Source organism: Saccopteryx bilineata, chromosome 2 (assembly GCF_036850765.1).
Source record: "Saccopteryx bilineata isolate mSacBil1 chromosome 2, mSacBil1_pri_phased_curated, whole genome shotgun sequence".
NCBI classification, from domain to species: Eukaryota; Metazoa; Chordata; class Mammalia; order Chiroptera; family Emballonuridae; genus Saccopteryx; species Saccopteryx bilineata.
Genome location: NC_089491.1, coordinates 277,147,351 through 277,167,569, shown reverse-complemented (window position 1 = coordinate 277,167,569; position 20,219 = coordinate 277,147,351). Strand labels below are relative to the sequence as shown.

The following is a 20,219-nucleotide window of genomic DNA, read 5'->3' as shown; positions in this document are numbered from 1 at the left end:
TGGCTGACAGCCAGGAAGTGGCAGTCCCTGGTTCAGAGAGGAACCGCACACCCCAGCATCCAGTTGAGAAGCTACCATGGCCTGGTGTTACCTGAAGACAGCCATGGAGTTGCCGGCTGGGCTGGCCCCCAGGAGCTGCATTTGTGTCCCCGACACGCCGGGCTCCCTGGGAGGAGCCTAGTTGGTCTGTGGTTGCATGGACATGGGAGATGCAGGGGAGCATAGCTGGGGGCCCTCGTAGAATCCCATTGTCACCAAATTTGCAGGACCCCACCTCACCTTTGCTTTTACCTCCTCCTCACTTCTGTACCATCTGCTCTTTTTGCCACTTGGAAGACTGATTCCATGAGGGCTTCTACTGTTGTCCTATTTCTAGAACCTCTAAAAGTATTAGTCCATTCAGGGACCCAGCCAAAGAATAAAGGCATTTGTTTCTTAACCCATGCCCTGATCCCTGACTTCTTGGTCGTATATTTATGGAAGGTTGGGGAGTTCATGGGCTGAGAACGAGAGGTGCTCGGCTCACAACAGTCTACTGAAGAGCAGGACCCAGATGTGGGTTAAGTTGAGCACCTCCTGCCCTGGGGGGGGGGGTTCACTCCAGCTTCAGAGCTCTTTCAGATCAAGAGATCCAGCCCCCTGGGCTCCAAGGAATGCTGTTAGATGACCACAAAATGTGGTTGTGATTAGAGGATGGGGCTGGGTACTGGGGATCAGTGGGCCCAGAGGACAGGCTGTCGGGAACATGGCAATGTTTAGACGTAATCATGTAGAAAACAGGATGTCATCCCAGCCCTGGCCCAGTAATGCCCAGCCCAAGGAGAGCAGAGGTATTTTCAGTGGAGGGAAAGATACTGGGGATGGGGTCCCTCCTTACCCCCCAGGAGCAGCGGAGGTGGCAGAAGCAGGTCCCATATCCCTGATCATCCCCCACAATGTCAGTCAGCATCCCCAGCACTTCCTGTACAAAGTGCAAAAACCAAAGCTATGAGCAGATGAAGAAAAACGTGACACCAGATAAACAGAGCTGGACAGAAATGGACCACAGACGTGTCCACACCTTTGTGCCAGCGGGTTACACTCTGACTGACTCTCCACTGCTGTCTCTCCAGAAGCCAGTGTCCCCCAGCCTGACTCTCCTCTGACCTGAGAGCTCGCTGCTGACAAGCAGGACATCACTTAAGTCCTAAGGCTCTCTCTCCTCCTCCCCAATCTACCCTCCCAACACTCCAGCCCCTCCCCTCATCCTGCCCCTTCAGTCTGACCCTCACTCTCACTCTTCCTCTCCCCCACCCCACCCCACCCATCCCTGGCCCTGCCTGACTCACCTCCAAGTCCCACTGACACAAACAAAAATTTCACCACAACCCACTCCAACCGGTTTGACTCAGGTGTGCAGCTGCTGCAGGGACAGACGGGCTCCAGGCGGGTGCTGGGGCACACGCAGGCAACGCGCTCATGCATCTGTGCACACACGGCCCGGGGACAGGTGTGCCACGTGCACACAGACACGTGGGGGACACAGAGCAGAGGCACTGCTCACTGAGGGCAGGGACCACGTGGTCTGTGCCTTGTCCCCTCCCTGGACTGGCAGAGCGATGCTCACTACACATCAGCTGAATGAACTCAGGCATGCAGGCATGCACACAGGGATAGTGTTTATGCTAAAGGTACACCTGGGCTTGACTGGTTCCCATTCTTAGGGCCCAGAATGTGGGTGGGAGGAGGGTAGGTAGTGAGGCACAAGGGGATTGGGGGTTCAATGAGGAAGAAAGAACAGACCCAGGAGACCGGGCACTGGTCTGGAAAATCTTCCCCAACTGAAACTTCCTTGGAGCCCGTACCCTAGACCAGTGGTCCCCAACCCCTGGGCTGCGGACCGGTACTGGTCTGTGGGCCATTTGTTACCAGTCCACAGAGAAAGAATAAATAACTTACATTATTTCCGTTTTATTTATATTTAAGTCTGAACGATGTTTTATTTTTTAAAAATGACCAGATTCCCTGTTACATTCATCTAAGACTCATTCTTGATGCTTGTCTCAGTCACGTGATACATTTATCCGTCCCACCCTAAAGGCTGGTCCGTGAAAATATTTTCTGACATTAAACCGGTCCGTGGCCCAAAAAAGGTTGGGGACCACTGCCCTAGACCTTCCACAGGCTTCATCTCAGAAGAAGGAAGCAAAGTCCTGCGTGTGAGGACATGTGAACCCTGAGACACTGGAGTACGGCATGAGTGGTGGGGGGACCCAGAGGGAGGTATTTGTTAGATGAGGGAGAGAAAGACCCCTACCTCAAGTAAGGCCACCTCTCATGTTTACGAGGACCTGACAGGACCATGAAGAAACACTGGTGCATCCTGCACACCACCTGGGAAGTCCTGCCTGCCCATGGTGTTCCACACATCTGGAGTTGCAGTGACTTCTTTTTTTTTTAAGCGAGAGAGAAACAGACAGACAGGAAGGGAGAGATGAGAAACATAACTCATAATCGGCACCTTAGTTGTTCATTGATTGCTTTCTCATATGTGCCTAAACTGGGGGGGCTCAAGCTGAGCCAGTGACCTTGGGCGTAAGGCAGCAACTCTGGGAGTCACGTCTGTGACCCCACTCTCAATACGGGGACCCCATGCTCAAGCTGGATGAGCCTGTGCTCCAGCCAGTAACCTTGGGGTTTTGAACCTGGGTCCTCAGCACCCCAGGCCAACACTCTCTCCATTGCACCACTGCCTGGTCAGGCTACAGTGACTTCTTGAGTGGCAGCTGTGTGTGTGTTGGGGGGGTGCGTTGTGAATAGGAAAGCTGGATACCCACCTTATGATCAAACTGCTTCCCAACCATGCCTCAGTTTCCCTGTGGTTGCCTGGACCGGGTTGTGGGGGTGAATCCGTGGGAAGGAAAAGAGCTCCCCTGAAACCATGCGATAGCATCCAACGTGTGATAATTATAATTATAACACAGGATGCTCCCCTCCCATTTCCCCCAGCCCTACCCACCCCTGCCATAGTGGATCTCAAAGCAGCATCAGGGTGGGGCTGCTCCCCAGCCCTAACCCTAACTTTAACCTTAACCTGAGTCCTGAGGAGGGGAAGGGGCTCACCAAAGTGGAGGTGGAGAGAAACTGGGGAGTTCTGGCATCCAGTCTGGCCCTTATGGTCCTTGAGGAAGAGGTCACTACCATGGTCCTTGCTGAGAGCTGGGATCTAGAGCCAGAGAGGGGTCGTGGTCCAGGGGCAGGGTTATAGTCCGGGGCACAGCCCAGATTCCATGTTGACACCCCTTCACTGACGAATTTGTGCCTTCGGGGAAAATGTGCTTCATCCCATTACGTGCTGTGGACTGTCCCAGCATGGACAACTGAGACAAGACTAAAAGAAGCCTGACGTTGAAGGAATCCGCAGACTACAGCTCTTGTCCCGTCCCTCAGTTCACACACCTGCTGTCCCTGGCACAGAAGGCTTCAGTGCTACTGGAATTGAAGCTTACAGTTTCCTGAGGAGATAAGATGTACACGGCTGTAATAAAGGGCTGAGCAGGGACTGAGGAGGAACAGGAGGAGACAGTTTAAATCAGGATTGTCCAGACATATAGTCTTGTCCCATATCATGATAAATGGGTAAAATCACTATGGAGATGGGGGCAGGGACCCCTGGCAGGTAACAAGGTGTGAAGCTGAGAGAGGGCCCTGCTTGGGGGGCCGGGAATCTGAGGCTAATACTTGGTCAGTTCTTTGGCATCTCATACAGATGGGTGACGTCAGTGGGTCACTTGAGTTTCTTCTTAGGGGTCTTTGAACTAGCTCCCTGCCTCAGTGGCAGAGGTGTCTGAGCAAATCGTTAGAGGCCCTCCAGCAAGCTCCTCCCCTCTCTGGGCCTTTTATCCTCTGAGGGAGGAAGTGTGGGGCCAGTACTGTCCTTAGTTCTGCCTTTCCCTGATTCTGGGGCTCCAACGCTGAGCCCTCCAGGAGACTGGGGGGACTTGTGAAGGAAGCGGGGCTGGCAGGATGTGGGATGCTTCGGTTCCTTTCCACCCACAGGGCCTTGCCCTGTTCCTCCTGGCCTGGCACCTCCCTCCTTGAGCCACCTGGGGCTTCTCCTGCCCACCCTGCCTGGCCTGCCCTTGCGCCTTGCCTCTCTTCACAGCCCTTTCCACACACCGCCTGGTGCCGTGGAGAGCTGATGATGGGATCCCACCCCTCAGGTTCTTCCCTCCCTCCCCAGAGCCTATTAGCTAGCCCAGGCCGTGGGGGCGGCGGCTGTGCGTCTCTGTGCCAGACCCCGCCCCCAGAGACGCACCTGTTCTGACCTGCTCAGCAGGTTCCCAGGTTTCTGCCGTGGTTGTTGGCCGGCGTGGGAAGCAGCTCTGGGGTAGTCAGAGCTCCCAATCACGGCTTCTTGAGGGTAGCTGCCGCTGGGTGGGTAGAACGGGGCTGGGTCCCCTAGTGGGAGCCCCAGTGAGACAGGCAAGTCCTTCAGTGCCTGAGGACTCGGCGACTTCCTCCTCCTGCCTTAAGGGTCGGTGCCCTCTCCAGCTCTAGAGCTGGCTCCCAGGGAGAACTCAGTGGAACTTCATAAACACTGGGCAGCTCTGCGTTTGGACCAAGGCCCCTGTCCCTGGGAGCCAACATGTGGGGGCCTGAGGCCTGTCTGCTGCTGCTGCTCCTGGCATCTCTCACAGGTAGGCCTTCCTGAGCCTTCAGGACCCTTGCTTCTGAGCACAAGTTGGTTCCCCCTCCTGTGAGTCTGGACTGAGGACCAAATCCCTCCCACCTTGCTGCCGGTCTGCCCCCAGGAGAGTCAGTCCTTCTTCCCTTCTGCATCCCCTCTTGCCCCGGGCAGGGTCACCATGTCTGAGATCCCTGACTTCTGCTGCCAAAGTCTTGCAGAGGTTGGAGCTGCCAATAGGAGAAGAGATTAGATGACCACTTTAGGGGGGCAGGGAAGTGAGCTGGAGGGGACCCTTCTACCCGGGGTCTCTGGGAGGAGCCCTCACCTCCCTGCTGGGCTCGGAACTGCTGACTGGCTCTGAGGCTGACTCAAGGTTGAGCTGGTTTCTGCAGTCACTGAGGTGTGGGAAGCCTGATGCCCAGAGAGTGAACAAGGTGTTTCTTTTTCTTTCTTCATGATGTCCTAGAGTCTCAGGACCAGGTACCTGTTGGGGGACGATGGCCCCTGTCTTTCCCTGGACACATTATTAGATGCCAGGGTGGTAATGAGGTGATTCTTCAGATGAGTTGGGGTCTCGGGTAAGGTGCCTTCTAGCTAGCTGTGGTTTCCTTTTGCTCATCTCGTCCCCCATTTTCTCAGATGCCTTGTATTACTGTTGTCTCGTGTATATGAAGCAGGTATACAGTACATAACAGGAATTTCTCATCCAGATGGGGAGAGCGTGCATGTGCGTGTGCGTGTGCGTGCACAGAGACCACAGAGGGATTGCAAGGGCTGTGTGCAGGGCAATGAGTAGCTGAGACATCTTCCCCTTTGGAACATGGGACCTGCCTGCATAGGACAGTTTGCTCTTGGTTGCAGGAGCAGTGATGTCCCCACCTCATCCCCAAGCTAAAACTGTCAGGACAGGGAAGCCTGGATGTGTGGACAGTGGGGCTGCTGTCCTTTGGTCTTAAAAAAGAAGGGTCATTGGGCCTGGCCTGTGGTGGTGCAGTGGATAGAGCGTCAACCTGGAATGCTGAGGTCGCCAGTTCCAAACCCTGGGCTTGTCCCGTCAAAGCACATACAACAATGAACAACTAAAGTGAAGCAACTGTAAGTTGGTACTTCTCACTCTCTTGCTGCCTCCTCTCTCTAAAAAAAAAAAAAAAAAATCAACAAATTCTTTTAAAAACCTAAAAAGAGGAAGGATTGTTGGCCCAGCCTTCAATCACAGGGCAGCGAGCACCTGCCCCTGCTGTCACCCTGTCCCCACATCTTAATTCCCGCCTTCCAGACGACCCTTCTCACTTGCTCAGGCCAGAGGTGGGGCTGGGCTGTCAGGGCCAGGGGACTTGGCAGCCACTCTCCTGCAGGATCTACCCACACCTCAAGATGGAGTCATCCTGTCTCAGCACTTGGATGGGATCAAAGAGCTCGCAACTCCAACTCCCAGACTGGACAGGTGAGAGACAGAGAAGCAGAGGCCAGGAAGACCCGCAAGTGCCACTAGTGTTAGAAGCACACCAGGAGTTAGTGTTAGTCTTCTGCCAGTGAGTTCATTAAATACAGACATCCAAGTGCTGCAGTCGTGAACAAGACTTGGTCTTTGTTGATGCCTTTCTCCGTGACATCAGATCTGTTCTAAGAGAAGCCCAAGGTAGGAGAGGGGAGGTTCCTTCTAGTCAGAGCATCACCCTAACCTTGCCCAATGTCTGACAGACGGGGACTGTGGACAGGGAGGCAGCCCGGCCTTAGGTTGGTCTTGGAGGCTGGTGCCCAGTGAACCACCAGCCTGTAGCTGCTGCTGTCCTCTGAACAGGGCTGGAGGGTGCTCTGAGGGCTGGGATGCAGACCCAGGATCCCAGCCGTAGAATCAGCTGGGTCCACCACGGCCACCCCCATTCCTGCCTCTCTGTGTTCAGGAATCTTCCCAGGAAGCTAGAGTGTTTCTTGTCTCTGAAAAAGCCTTGGACTGAGAGAAGCCAGAAGGCTTGGGTTCTGACCCCATTTCTGCTATTAATTTGTTAGGTGACCTTGGGCAACTCAGAAACTAGATCTCAGTAGACCAAGAGCTGGGACCAGATGGTCTCTTCGGCTTTCCAGGTCTGAGCAGCTGTAGCCGTGTACATGTCCAGCCCCAACTGAAGGGAGTAAGTACTAGGTACTGGGAGACAGTCAGTCTGGCTGTGGCCATAAAAGGGAGAAAGGTCCTGGCTGCATCTCTGAGTGGGGACCAAGGCTAGCTTTACCTTGGACACTGCCCCCTCTCCCCAGCACAGTAGTGGCCCCCAACTGCAGGGCCAAGAGCACTCCAGCCCCAGGGCCTGCCCCACCCACAGGGAGAGGAGCAGCTTGGGAGGCGCCTGCACCACAGCTCTTTGTTTCTCATTAATGGGATGAGTTTCCGGGTGAGGTCCCCTCCCTTCTCCCTCCTTCAACTCCTGCCTTAGGCCTGAGGGGCCCAAGGCTGCAGACACCCCTCCTATAGGGTCCTCTCCCTAGCTTTTTTGCTTGATAGGATCCAACAGGGTCAGAGGGTGATGGGTTCTCTGAATTCCGAGGTCTGTCCTCTGAGGGTGGGGATCAGCTTTTTGTCTGAGGTTAGCTTCCAAGAAAGGGAGGGGCCCATTTCTGCTTTTCTACTCCTGTTTACGGGAGGTGGGGGCACTCCTATAGGACCTACCCAAACCCAGGGAGGCCAGAAAAGGAGGCTGCTCCCCGCCCACACCACAGTGTGGGGAATCAGGAGCCCCGGGGAAGCCCTGTGGCCCCAGTGACCTCAGTCCTACCCTGGAGTTTCAGAAAGCTGTGCTAAGGGGACTCCAGCCCCAGAGGTGGCAGTGAGGAGCTGACAGCAGAATACTCCACCCCAGCCTCTAACCTTTAGCCTTTAGAGTCAGACCAACTGCAGCCTTGGGATCCTGGGGTCCCCCAGGCAAAGTGGAGGAGGGGCAAGCCTCTTGAGAAGAGAGAATGCCTGAGTTTCTGGCCTCTACAATGTTCCCTTTCTGAACAGGGTCTAGGCAGAGAGGAGGGGTGGGACGGTGGGAGGTGAGTCCAGAGGGGAGGAGAGGAGCCCAGGGTGGATCTGGGAACAGAACAGAAAATGAGGAGGTGAAGTTCAGAACTGGGGGCCAGCCGCCCCTGGAGGAGGGCTGTGAAGGTAGGTTCGCTTTCTCTGGGACAGGAGCCAATGGCCCAGCCTCTCCCATAGCTCTCTGCTCCCCCCTGCCCCAACTTCCAACTTGCCTTTAAAATTGGTGTGTGCTGACATCTGAGTTGAGGCTGTGATTTGGGGTGGGGCAGAGCTGGCCACACTTGGGGAGGGTGGCTGGCAGGATTTGGGGGTGGGTGGCTAGAATCTCAGGAGTTTGGGAGAAGCTGAATTCTAGGTCTCCCACCCACAGTGTGGCTGTTGTGGTGACTCAGCCAGGCTCAGACTGGCTCCGGGGGGTTTAGGGGACTTATCCGTGCTGGGAGCCGTGTCTGGGCCAGAGCAGGGCTGCCTTTAGGCCTGCCCTGCTCATTGTTCTCATCCCCCTCTGCTATCGGTGTGGGCCCCCCCAGACACTAATCGGTGGGTGGGCTCTTTGCCCAGGTTGAGAAGCTCTCACTAAGCTGGGGGGCTTAGGACAATGGGGGGTAAGTGAGGGAGGTAGATAAAGCCAGAGGGAGAATCTCCTGACTTTCTGAGTTCTTCAGCACTCCAAGGCCAAGGTTGTGCAGGAGGGGAAGAAAAAAGGCTTGTTCATGTCACCTGTCCTAAGTGGGGGCTTCAGAGCTCTCTTCTCAGATCCTGTCACACACCTGGCTCATCTGTACCTTCTCTCTCTCTCTCTCTCTCTCTCTCTCTCTCTCTCTCTCTCTCTCTCGGTGGAGACTGGGCTGTGTGCTCAGGGGAGGCAAGGGTTAACAGAGGAGCTGCGACCCTGGATGGCTTGGACCCCTCCCCCAGCCCTACAGGATCCCCCTCCCACCACACCCACAGCAGACAGCCCTTGCTGGGGCCTGGAGCCAGAGCTGCTTTCTCTGGAGGGGGCAGCAGCACAGGCATTCCCAGGGAGAGACCAGAGGTGCTGGGATGGGGTTGGGGGATTGGCTAGGGGGGTGAGAAGTGTGAGTCCCAGCAGGACCCTGAGAGTAAGGGTAGAGAGAGCTCTTGTTCTGTTCTGTTGGGGAGCCCTTAATGACAACTTCCCATCACCTGGAGGCACAGTGACTTCATCTCTAGGCCCCTGTACCTCAGATGACTCTGCCCTCCCCCCTAGGATGAGGTGGGACAGCAGCTTGTGTGACACTCCAGACAGACACAGAGCCACACACCACTGACTATGGGCAGATGAGGCAGGGAGACACGGAGAAGCCAAGGGAAGCCTACACCCAAATATTTACTGTGCGCACAGAGTCGTGGGACAGGAGTGTGAGCCGCTCGGGGAATGTGCACATACACCACTCTATAGCATTTCTCTCTGAGTGCAGATAAGCACACACACTCTACTGAAGGTAACATGAACACTAAATGTGCCTCACACTCCTCTTCATGTAAGGAGACAGCCCCACATACGTGTGAACCAGCAATGACAGATAACAGGCCCTCACCCAAAACTGCAGATCCAGACACACAAGACTCCCACTTCCTGCTTCCTCCTCACAGACCCCCACATGTATGCGCAGGGACACTAATGGAGAAAGGCCCCTCAGAACGAAGAGCCTCCTTCCCCAAAGACACTGTCTGTGGCTGCCGGCCTCCATTCCCCACCCAAGATCACAGGCCAGGCCTCACACACAAAGGAACCCAAGCTCAGGGTGGGCAGCAGCTGGCCATCCCCCAGCCGGGAATGGAGGACTCGTCTGGGAGCAGGCAGGCAGCAGGGAGGCCTGGCCAGGGTGGGAGAGGCTGTGGAAGGGATCCTGTCTGGCCAGTTGGGCCTGTTCTCTCCCTTGCGCAAGGTGGTGGCTGGTGGTGGCTGTGGCTGGCAGACCGTCTGAATCACCAAGGCTCTTGACCAGCGTCCTGGGCTCCCAGAAGAAGGGTTGGGAGGGTCAGAGGGAGTAGTGCCAGCCAACAGAGTCGACCAGCCTCAGCAAACAAATCGCAGCAGAAAGGTCATGGGCTTGGCCTGGCCTGGCCACTACATGCCCGCACAGTGACCTCACCTGCAGGCAGGCAGTGTGTCTCCCTTGCTTTGGTGACATCATCATGCTGACGCCAGGCAGGCACTGGGTGAGGGAGCAGGGGAGGAGGCAGTCCTGGCTGCTCTGGACTGGGAGTCTGGGCTCCGGTTCCGTCTGAGCACTCTGGTTCTGTCTGAGCACAAGCTCTGTTCTCCTTTCAGAGGGTGTGTGTGTGTGTGTGTGTGTGTCTAGGCGGTGTTGCCCCAAGCTGAGATGCTCTCACCAAATGCTGGATTTAGGACAATAGAGGACTGTGGGAGAAACCCAGGAGGGACTATCCTGTTTTGTGGGGTTCTCATTGTGCAAACCTTGGGCTTGTCAGTCGGGAGTGTGGGTCTTGGACTCACAGGTAGGGATGCGAGGACTGGACTCAGGCATGTGCTGGCTACTTGATGCCTCTTGTGGGTAGTTAGTCGGGGAACAGATGGCTGGCAAGTGTAAGGATGTGAACGAAAAATATGCCTCTAATATTATTGTTCCAGAAATAGTGTTTAGAAGGGTGTCCACTGAAGCAGGGCTTGGATCCCATGGCCTGCACAGACAGCAGTATTGGAAGCAAAGACATGCCAGGAAGCCCCTACCTGAAGCCCAGCTTCAGGCTCTCCTTGGCAGCCCTGCTCCCCACATTGTGAAAGGATGTGCCTGGGAGGGAAGTGCAGGTGGTTAGCTGGACTCCCAGGCTGGGCTGGGTGGGACCAGCATCAACTCAGGCAGCTCAGGGCCCTGGTATCTGGCTCTGCAGGTCTGTCCCGTCCCTAACAGCATCCTCCCTCCTCTTCCCACTCCCCCCCACCTGGTGTGAACAGGGCTGCAGGACCCCCTCCCTCTGCCCCAGGCTTTGCCTCACTGGAACCCTCTGATCCACTGTAGTGGGGCTCCTCTGTCTCCCCCTCATGCCTGTTTTCTCCACCCCCTTCTCCCTTTGCGGTGAACTGAGCTAACCAGTCTGTCCTGCCTGCACCCCAAGGTTGGCAAGATCACCTTGCCCACCCCTCCCTGCCCAGCCAGGCCAAAGGCTGCTCTTTCTTCTTGCTCTTGTATCTCATTCACTCACTCATTCACTCATTCATTCATTCATTCATCTAGTAAACATTGATTGAGAACCAATCATGTGCCAGGATTACAGACCACATACTCTCAAAGGAAGCACTGGCTCAGAAACCCTGTTTTCATGTGTGATGTGATGAGGAGCTCAGTCTGGTGGGAGAGGCAGATGCAATCCGTGGATAAGGTGCTGGGACCAGGTAGACGCAGACTGCAGAGGAGGGCACCAGAGGTGCCGTCTGAGGTGGGGCTTGGGAGGGAGGACTCCAGGAGGAAGTCCAAGCGGGTGAGTAGGATCCAGCAGACAGGGAGGGGGCATCCAGGCAAGGGCCATGTGAGTGGGTGCTGCATAGCAAGTTTGTGGAGTGTCTTTGAGTCTTTCTCTCATCTCTCTCTGCTCAGTGACCTGAGTTGCCCCCTGCCAAATTTCTCCCAGGTACAGTACCCTCCTCCTTGCCAGCAGTCTCATGTAGGACTGCAGCTACAAGCTCCTAGGTTCAGTCTCCCCTTTCCTGTCAGAGGGCACAGCACCCCTGCCTCCTGCATTCATGACTCCCATTTCCTCTTGACCAAATCTGAACCCCTTTGCCTTGTGTGGAAGGTCCAGGGACTTGGCTCCAACCATGGGCTCCACTCCTGCTCCGGCCACACCTGCCTGAGTTGTCCTTTTTCCTCTCTGCTTCTCGAACCAGCTGACCTCTTTCAGCACCTCTGGGTTTGCCCTCCTGGTCCCTCATCACACCTGGGCTTCAGGTAGGGGCTTCCTGGCATGTCTTTGCTTCCAATACTGCTGTCTGTGCACTGGCACTGAGTCAGAAATCATTGGTCCTGGCTGGGTAGAGCATCGTCTGAATATGCAGAGGTTGCTGGTTTGATCCCCATCAGGGCACATACTGGAACAGCTTGATGTTTCTGTTGCTGTCTCTCTCCCTCCTTTCCTCTCTCTCTAAAGTTAAAAAAGAAAGAAAGAAACCATCCCACGTGGGCCCAGTCTGTCTCCACAGGTACTGACCTCACGTGTCATGGTGTCATGAGGGCAGGAAGTGGATCCCTCTTTGCAGATAAGGTTGCAGGATGGAACCTGAGTTTACACTGCTGAGGCACAGACTCGCCTCCCATCACGGGTCCCATGTCCTGGTCCTCTGACTGGCTCACTGTGCTGGCCTGTCGTCCTCACGTTCTCCGTCACTGTGTGTCTGTGTGTCTGCTCTGACCTCATCTCTCTGAACCTCTGACCCTGTGGCCTTTCTGTCTTCAGTGACTTGCTCATTCCTGGCTCCGAGCCTCAGTTCGCGCCCTCCCTCCCACACAGAATTCCTCTCTCTCTGGGAATTCAGGCCCCTCATCTTCAAGTCACGAAAAGAATGTTCTGAAGGGCCTCCTGAGGTGGACTCTTCCCACACACCAAGTGCTCTGGACCCTAGCCCAGGCTCCCAGCCACATGTCCTGAAAGCTGCCTCCCTGGTGGGACAGGCGGGTCCAGGCTCCCCTGAGAGGACCTGGGCTCCCTGAGGGCACAGGGTGGGTCTCAGGGCCACAGCCGCCCACCCTGCTGGTTTCTCAGGGATACAGCCCTGGGCAGGGCTAAGGGGTGACTCTTCCACAACTCCTCTGCCTGCCCTGAGGCAAGCCACTTCCTCCCTGGGTCTCAGTGTCCTCCTGTGTTAAATGGTGGTGATAGCGCCCACCTCTTGGGAGTGTTCTGTGGACGAAGTGAGGTAATTGTCTGAACGTGCTTTGCAAGCGCGAGCACAGAGCTCCCTTTGCTGACACTGTCACTAGAGTGTCCCGCCCCGCAGCGCCCTAGTCCTGGCTGCCTCTGTCTGCCCCTGCAGGCCGGTGCCCGGCGGGCGAGCTGGAGACGGAGGGCCTGGTGACTGTGGTGCTGGGTCAGGACGCAAGGCTGCCCTGCTTCTACCGAGGGGACCCCGGCGAGCAGGTGGCGCAGGTGGCCTGGGCGCGCGTGGACGCGGGCGAAGGAGCCCAGAAGCTGGCGCTGCTGCACTCCCAGTACGGGCTGCACGTGAGCCCGGCCTACGAGGGCCGCGTGGAGCAGCCGCCGCCCCCGCGGAGCCCCCTGGACGGCGCGGTGCTGCTGCGGAACGCAGTGCAGGCGGACGAGGGCGAGTACGAGTGTCGCGTCAGCACCTTCCCTGCCGGCAGCTTCCAGGCACAGCTGCGGCTCCGCGTGCTGGGTAAGCGGGCGCGTGCAGAGGCTCAGAGCCGCCCCACAGCGGAGGGCAGAGCCGAGGGCTGCGTGCAGGGGTGGGTGGGGCAAAGGCAGACAGGAATAAGAGGTGGGGGCCCATGCAGGTGGGGGAGCGTCACTCAGCCCACCCCCCTCGAGCAATCCAGACATTCCCTCCAAGTGACCTCAGTTCCCTGATGCCACTGGGTCAGCTTCAGGAAAGAACCATTTATTATAAGTGTTCCCCCTCCCCGAAATCTTTGTCTTGGTTTCTTTCCCTTTGGGGTGACGTGGCCCAGCTAGTTCTCTCTTACCTGTGCACTCTGCTCTCTACTTCCTGAACCAGCCAGCACTCCTCCCCTGGTGTGCCCACCGTGGTCCCTCACCTGGAATGCCTTTCCCTGTCCTCCCTCCAACCCCCCATTCCTACCCAGCATACATGAGGCCCTCCCACATGACCTGGCCCACAGTGACTTATCCAGCAGCCACATTACAAAGAGCTGAGGACCTTCCTTCTGCCCCACCCAACTCTCTTCTCCAAGCTGACAGTTCCAACAAAGACACTCACTCAAAGCCAGCCTCCCTCGAGACCTGAGCTCCTTGTGTGCCTAGATGTATCCACGCAGGCCCAGGTACGACAAGGAGGCCATGCGTGACCTGTGGGGCTAATATCTTTCTTGGTCTGGACCTTCTGTGAATGTGGTTGGAGACTACAGTCACCCTTCAAATTACGACTTTGCACTGTGGGCACTGTGCTCAATGGAAGCCCCAGGCCTCTGGTCGAGTTTCATTCTGTGTGTGGGCTGTTAACATTATGAAGATAAAAAGGCCTTGCCTGAGGAGATGGTGACGCAGTGAATAGAGCATCCACCGAGGACGCTGAGGACCCAAGTTCAAAACCCTGAGGTTGCTGGCTTGTGTACAGCTTCATCCAGATTGAGTTCAGGGTCGCTGGCTTGAGCAAGGTGTCACTGGCTTGGCTGGAGCCCTGGTCAAGGCATGTATGACAAGCAATCAATGGGCAGCTAAGGTGCTGCAACTATGTGTTGCTTCTTATCTCTTTTCCTTCCTGTCTGTCTGTCCCTGAAAAAAACAACTTTAGAAAAAAGTTATTGCCTACCTTTATCCACCAGCCTTGTAGAAAAACATGAATTAAGCTTCAGCACCTAATAGTTGATGATCTGGGATAAATCATTTAAACTCCCTGAGCTCAATTTCTTCACCTATAAAACAGCGATAATAATATCTATCTACCTTAATGGCTTGTTGACAGCATTAAATGAGATAATGTTTGTAAAGTGTTTAGCATAATGCTTGGCATGTAGGAAGTGCTTAATTAATAAGTGGTGCCTATTATTATTATTATATACTTGTTATCTGGTTAACTTTTAAATTAGTTCATTGTTTTCATTAAAAAATGACCCATACTCATTGTATAAAATACAAACAATAGGCAAAAGTACAAAGTCAGAGGAAATTCTGCCCCTCATCTGGTGTCTGTTTTGGTGAAATAAGAGAAGAAAAAGGGCCTGGGACTTGGCTCCAGTGCAGAACCTCGCTAGGGTGGCGCAGGGCCCCTGACAGGCTGTGCAGACTGTGACCCCTCCTTCTGTCTGCAGTTCCTCCCCTGCCCTCACTGAATCCTGGCCCCGCACTGGAGGAGGGCCAGGGCCTGACACTGGCTGCCTCCTGCACAGCAGAGGGCAGCCCAGCCCCCAACGTAACCTGGGACACAGAAGTCAAGGGTACAACTTCCAGCCGCTCCTTCAAGCACTCCCGCTCAGCAGCGGTAACTTCAGAGTTCCACCTGGTGCCCAGTCGCAGCATGAATGGGCAGCCACTGACCTGCGTAGTGTCCCACCCGGGCCTGATCCAGGACCAGAGGATCACCCACATCCTCCACGTGGCCTGTGAGTACCTGGGCGGGCCAGCGGGGGCCCTGAGCGCCAGTCAGAAAGGCCAAAGACCTGGACGGAGTCCTCCCCAGATGACCTTAGGCTTCTCTGCTTTTTACAAAGGCGATTGTTGGGACAGGTTTTTGAGAGAATCACATGTAAACTAGGAATTGATAGCACGTTGTAAAAAACATCCAGGCTAGGATGTGGAGACAGACTTGGGACAAGCCCGAGTTCTGCTGTTTCCCTGTCTTGTTGGGCCTCATTTTCTTCCCCAGCAGAAATACAATGATACCAACTTTCAGGGTTCCGATGGGATGGGGAACCAAGAGGGCAAAGCGTCTTGCACGGTGCTCAGTGCAGGGAAGGTACGCAGAGAAAGGCTTGTGCTTCCCCGCGTTAGATTTGAGCCTCTGGTGGGAGAGGGCTGTTTTCTCTCCTACTAACCCAGCGTTTGGCACAAAACACATGTTTATTAAGGAAATGAATGAAGTAGGAGGATTGTTTAGCTTTCTAGGAATCAGAGAGCATTTACTGTGTACCAGTTCTGCTGGGCATCACAGGGGTGGGCGGGGGACTTGGAAAGAGTGACATGTGGGTATGCTGAGGCACTTAGGGGCTCCTTGCCCCTGTTGACCACTGGACTCTCTGAACTCAGAGAGAGGAGGGAGCCATGTGGCAAGGTACCACCGGGAAGGTGCAGCCGGGCTGGGTTGGCACTGAGGAGCAGAAGGAGAGGGCAGGAGAAGCTCCTCCAGGCAGCAGGGGCCTGGGCGGGGGGGGGGGGGGGGGGGGGGGGGGCTTCTAGGAAGCAAGATCGAAACCATCATTCCCACTGTTTCTCCTCCCACCTTTCATCCCAGTCCTTGCTGAGGCCTCTGTGAGGGGCCTTGAAGACCAAAAGCTGTGGCAGGTCGGCAGGGAAGGCGCTGTGCTCAAGTGCCTGAGTGAAGGACAGCCCCCTCCCTCCTACAACTGGACGCGGTAAGGGCCTGGCCTGGGGAGGGCCGTGCTTGGGACCAGGCCCCTTCCCTCTAAGACCGGCATGTACTCATTATGGTCTGGGACAACATATTCTGAGCCCCGGATAAATTGGAGCACATGTTCAGGCTGACACAAGAACACTTGTGGTCACCAAATGCACTGGGAATCTTGGTTCCATGGTCATTGTCGGGAATAAGTTAATAAAGATGTTGGTTCTTTTTCTACCTGTTAAATGAAGTATAATCCAGTGCTTAAATGTTAATACTTCATATATTCACATGAGTTCCCAAAACGGATGAGATGAGCCAACACAGCAGATTGTCACTGCTGTTAAACAGACATCTGTCACCCCTGCCATGGTGCCAGCACCCACCACCTCTGCCAGTTCCCTTAAGGAGGGCTTGGCATTTTTCCAGGGTCTGCTGTCCAGGGACTCTGGGAGGGTCAGGTACAAATGCGTGTGAGTCCGTGACAGGCATGTGGCTTGTGCCTGGGGCTCTGCTCCTGTGTTCTGTGAGCAGCACTGTGGGTGTGGGGACACCAGTCACTTTTTCCAAGGATGCCTGAGCCCAGACAGGAATGAAGTGTCTGGACTTTACGCCATGTGTGCCGTGATGCCTGTGGGAGCATGTGGGCTGGCACACGCATGTGTGGGGGGTGCCCGAGTCAGGCTGGGCAGCATTGAGAAGGGGGCCTCTGCCTAGACCTGCCCAGGGGAGGGAGGGGCACCGTGGGAACAGCCTGTGGCTTTGGGTGACGACATGGGGGAGGGAGGTGGAGCACGGTCTGGGCATGTCCGGCGGTGGCAGCCTTAGCCTGCCCAGCAAGTACCCATCAGCTTCCCTGTCCCCCAGGTTGGACGGGCCTCTGCCGAGTGGGGTACGCGTGGAAGGGGACACCCTGGGCTTTCCCCCGCTGACCGCTGAGCACAGTGGCATCTACGTCTGTCACGTCAGCAATGAGCTGTCTTCAAGGGATTCAAGGGTCACAGTGGAGGTCATTGGTAAGCACTGAAGCAGAGACAGGGCCTGGGCTAAGGGTCAGGGAGGCCACAGAAGCAGGACAGAGTAACTTGGAGGGGGGCAGGACTGTGTGGACTTTGCAGATGTGTTTTGTGAGGATAGTGTGGAGGGGCGCGTCAGGGACCTGGGCACCCGCCTCAGACCACGCCTTCCTCCAGCAGACCCAGAGGAGACTTCGGGGAAGCCGGTGGACCTGGTGTCGGCCTCAGTGGTGGTGGTGGGTGTGATCGCCGCGTTCCTTCTCTGCCTTCTGGTGGTGGTGGTGCTGCTGATGTCACGATACCATCGGCGAAAGGCCCAGCAGATGACCCAGAAGTAGTGAGTACTGGCCACTCCTGGGTGGGGAGAGCTAAGCTGGGGACAAAGAGGAAGCAGCGGGCAGCAGGTGGGCCAAGACCAAGAAGCGAGAGGAGATGGAGTGGTGGGCATCTAGGGGCTCTTGGCTCAGTGGTGGGCAGGTGGGGAGGAGCGGGAACCCTGGACCCCAGCTGGAAGGAGGGAGCCATGTGCCTGTGTGAGGTTCGAACCCACACGCCCCGCGTCACCATGTACACACTTGCATGCGCACACGCACTCTGCAGCACACCACCACCCGCAGCCACTCAGTCCCACTTGTGGGGGCCCTATCTCGCAGAGGCTCAGCCAGGCTGAGCTCGCTATGGAGGGCCACCACTCCCCTCCGCTCCTGACAAGGTGTCTTTCCCAGCGAAGAGGAGCTGACCCTGACCAGGGAGAACTCCATTCGAAGGCTGCATTCCCACCACGCAGACCCCAGGAGCCAGGTGTGTGCCCCTCTGCTGACCAGGAGCACAGCCCTCCATGGGTCTGGCTATTGACTCACAGCTGAGGCTGGGCTGGGGCACCATTGGGGGCATGGCTGCTTTGGGTCCCCTGGGCTCCTCGGGAAGCCACTGTCAGCACTGATCCCAGGGTGGGTTTGGGGGGGGTGGGCACGAGGAAATTTGCGTCCAGGAGAGAATGGAAATGAGGGTTCGTGGGAAGGTGGTCAGGGAGGAGGCTGGTGGAGGACAGAGGTGGAAAGGCCGCCTGTCCTGACCCCTCCCCCATGTCCGGGCCCTGCAGCCGGAGGAGAGTGTAGGGCTGAGAGCCGAGGGCCACCCTGATAGTCTCAAGGACAACAGTAGCTGCTCTGTGATGGTGAGGCCCCCGGCCCCACCGGTACCCCCACTGCTCTGCTCAGGCCCCTGTCCTGTTCCCAACGTGGTCAGTGGCCCCTTTCCTGTCCGTCTCCTCAGCCTGGCTCAGGCTGCCTGGCCCTGCACCCTGCTCTGCCTTTGCCTCCGTCTCTGTCCCCACACCTGGTGCTCCTTCCCAGCTCTTTCTCTGATCCCCTGTGTCTCTGAGACAGCCACGACCCCAGACCCCTGCTTGTGCCTAACCTCCAACCCCCTTGCCCCACCGGCCCCCTGGGTCTGGCTGCCTTGGTTCCTGATGTGCCCTCCGCCCTTGGTCTCCAGAGTGAAGAGCCGGAGGGCCGCAGTTACTCCACGCTGACCACAGTGAGGGAGATCGAGACGCAGACCGAGCTGCTGTCTCCGGGCTCCGAGCATGCGGAGGAGGCAGGGGATGGTGACGAAGGCATCAAACAGGCCATGAACCACTTTGTGCAGGAGAACGGGACGCTGCGGGCCAAGCCCACGGGCAATGGCATCTACATCAACGGGCGGGGGCACCTGGTCTGACCCAAGCCCACCTCCCCCAAGGCCAGCTCCCTCTGCTGACACGGGGGCTGTCAGCTCATCTCGGGGGAGGGCCTCTGAACACCCCTGACTGCTCGACCTTTCCCTCCAGCTCTTGTGTTGGACGTGGGAGGGCTCCACTGGTTGAGTCCCTGCCTGTGTACATGTGCGTGTGTGTGCGTGTGCATATGTGTGTGTGTGAGGGTGACTGTGTGTGCGGAGTGCTGTCTGCCAGAGTCCAGGCCGCTGCTGCAGTGGCCAGATTCGGGCAGATGTGCGGGGCGTGTCGTGTGGCTGTGACCTCCACCTGCAGACGCAGGTGGTTTTGTTAGACCCCGGAGCAGTATTAATGATACAGAGGTTGGAGGCGAGAGGTGGAGACTGTGGGCCATTTCCAGGTGTGCAGGCACAGCTGGAGCTGGAATCTGGCCTCCTAAGTGGGGGAGCCGGGCTCCACCCCTGGGGGCCATGGGGCCAGTGTGCAGCCACCTCCTGGGGCCGGCAGCAGTCCAGCTGTCACAGAAGCCCTCTGCCCTCTGGTAGCCTCGGGGCTGGCTGCATGTACGTGTTTTCTTTAAGGACTACATTGCGATGAAGCCTTTAATAAGAGAAAAGACTTTAAACAAACTTCTGATTTCTATGAATGTTTTATATCACTGCTTAAAGTGAGGCCAGTCTGCAGAGCTCAGCGCAGCTCAGCCGTTCCCCAGGAACTCACTTCCTGTGGTTCTGAAATGTGCTCCTTCTGAGGCATCTTAACCCAGGTGGCCTCTGGGGGGGGGGGGTCCTGGAGCCAGTGAGGTCTGAGGGTGTGAGCCGGGGTTGTGGCTGCGGTGGGCAGGGTTGGTCCCCGGCTCCTGTTTTCTTAGTTGTATCCACAGTTCTTTGTGGTTCCCTGAGGGGGTCGTTGGGACTTGGTGACAAGGTTCCTGGTTTGGTTGTTGTTGGGGAGAGAGGGTTGGGGGGAGGCTCCAGGAATTCAAATGAGCTGCTAGGGGAAGACTGTCTCCTTCCGCAGGGGTCTTGGGGCACCACCTCGGGCTTTTCTGGTAGTTTCTGTGGGTGGAGGCTGTGGTTAAATAAGGCCTGTTTCTGCTGGGTCCATCCAGACACGCTCAGCCAGGACACTGAGATTCAGTGCCCAGACCCTGCTTGGCTGGGACTGTTCTGGGTTTCTGGACCAAAGGGGAGATTCCCAGGCAGCCTGGGTCTCTAAGTCTGGCATCCTGGTATGTACATTCTGTGTAAATATGTGCATATTTGTACATAAAACAATATTCTGTTTTTAAATAAACAGACAACACCTGTACCATCTGATTCTTGTCTTGCCCCATGAGCTGTTTGGGCCCTGAACCCCTGTCACCTGTCTCAGCACCATCCTGTGGCTGGGAGGGGGTGGGAAAGGGACAGCCTTTATGCAGCTGCTGCCATCTGTGAGTCCCCTATGGGGCAGGTCACATCTTGGTCTTCAGGGCTGCGGGTCCCGTGTGCTCTGGACTCAGCTCCACAGGCTGCGGAGGCAGGCAGACAAGGAAACCAAACCTCCAAGGAGTTCCCCAA

General features: G+C 56.4%; 1 protein-coding gene across 3 annotated transcripts; it reads left to right on the top strand.

Annotated features, from left to right (window-relative positions):
* The first annotated feature begins 4,316 nt into the window (after nucleotides 1-4,316).
* Nucleotides 4,317-19,976, top strand: NECTIN4 (nectin cell adhesion molecule 4). Of its 3 annotated transcripts, none has more exons than XM_066260931.1 (9): nucleotides 4,317-4,679; nucleotides 12,706-13,065; nucleotides 14,678-14,968; nucleotides 15,817-15,937; nucleotides 16,792-16,940; nucleotides 17,121-17,277; nucleotides 17,666-17,741; nucleotides 18,043-18,117; nucleotides 18,438-19,976. In XM_066260931.1, exons 1-9 carry the CDS (start codon nucleotides 4,628-4,630, stop codon nucleotides 18,660-18,662), a joined length of 1,506 nt encoding a protein of 501 aa, XP_066117028.1. In that variant the 5' UTR covers nucleotides 4,317-4,627; the 3' UTR covers nucleotides 18,663-19,976. The 3 variants fall into 3 exon arrangements, with proteins under 3 accessions (XP_066117028.1, XP_066117026.1, XP_066117029.1); XM_066260929.1 differs by having other exon boundaries at nucleotides 17,118-17,277; XM_066260932.1 differs by lacking the exon at nucleotides 18,043-18,117 and having other exon boundaries at nucleotides 17,118-17,277.
* The last annotated feature ends 243 nt before the right edge of the window (nucleotides 19,977-20,219 follow it).

Bases quoted from the DNA above. Each gene is read 5' to 3' on its own strand.
- NECTIN4 (XM_066260929.1), top strand. From the start codon at position 4,628: ATGTGGGGGCCTGAGGCCTGTCTGCTGCTGCTGCTCCTGGCATCTCTC. The intron at 13,066-14,677 runs GTAAGCGGGCGC...TTCTGTCTGCAG, and splicing joins GCTGCGGCTCCGCGTGCTGG to TTCCTCCCCTGCCCTCACTG. The intron at 17,278-17,665 runs GTGAGTACTGGC...TGTCTTTCCCAG, and splicing joins CAGCAGATGACCCAGAAGTA to CGAAGAGGAGCTGACCCTGA.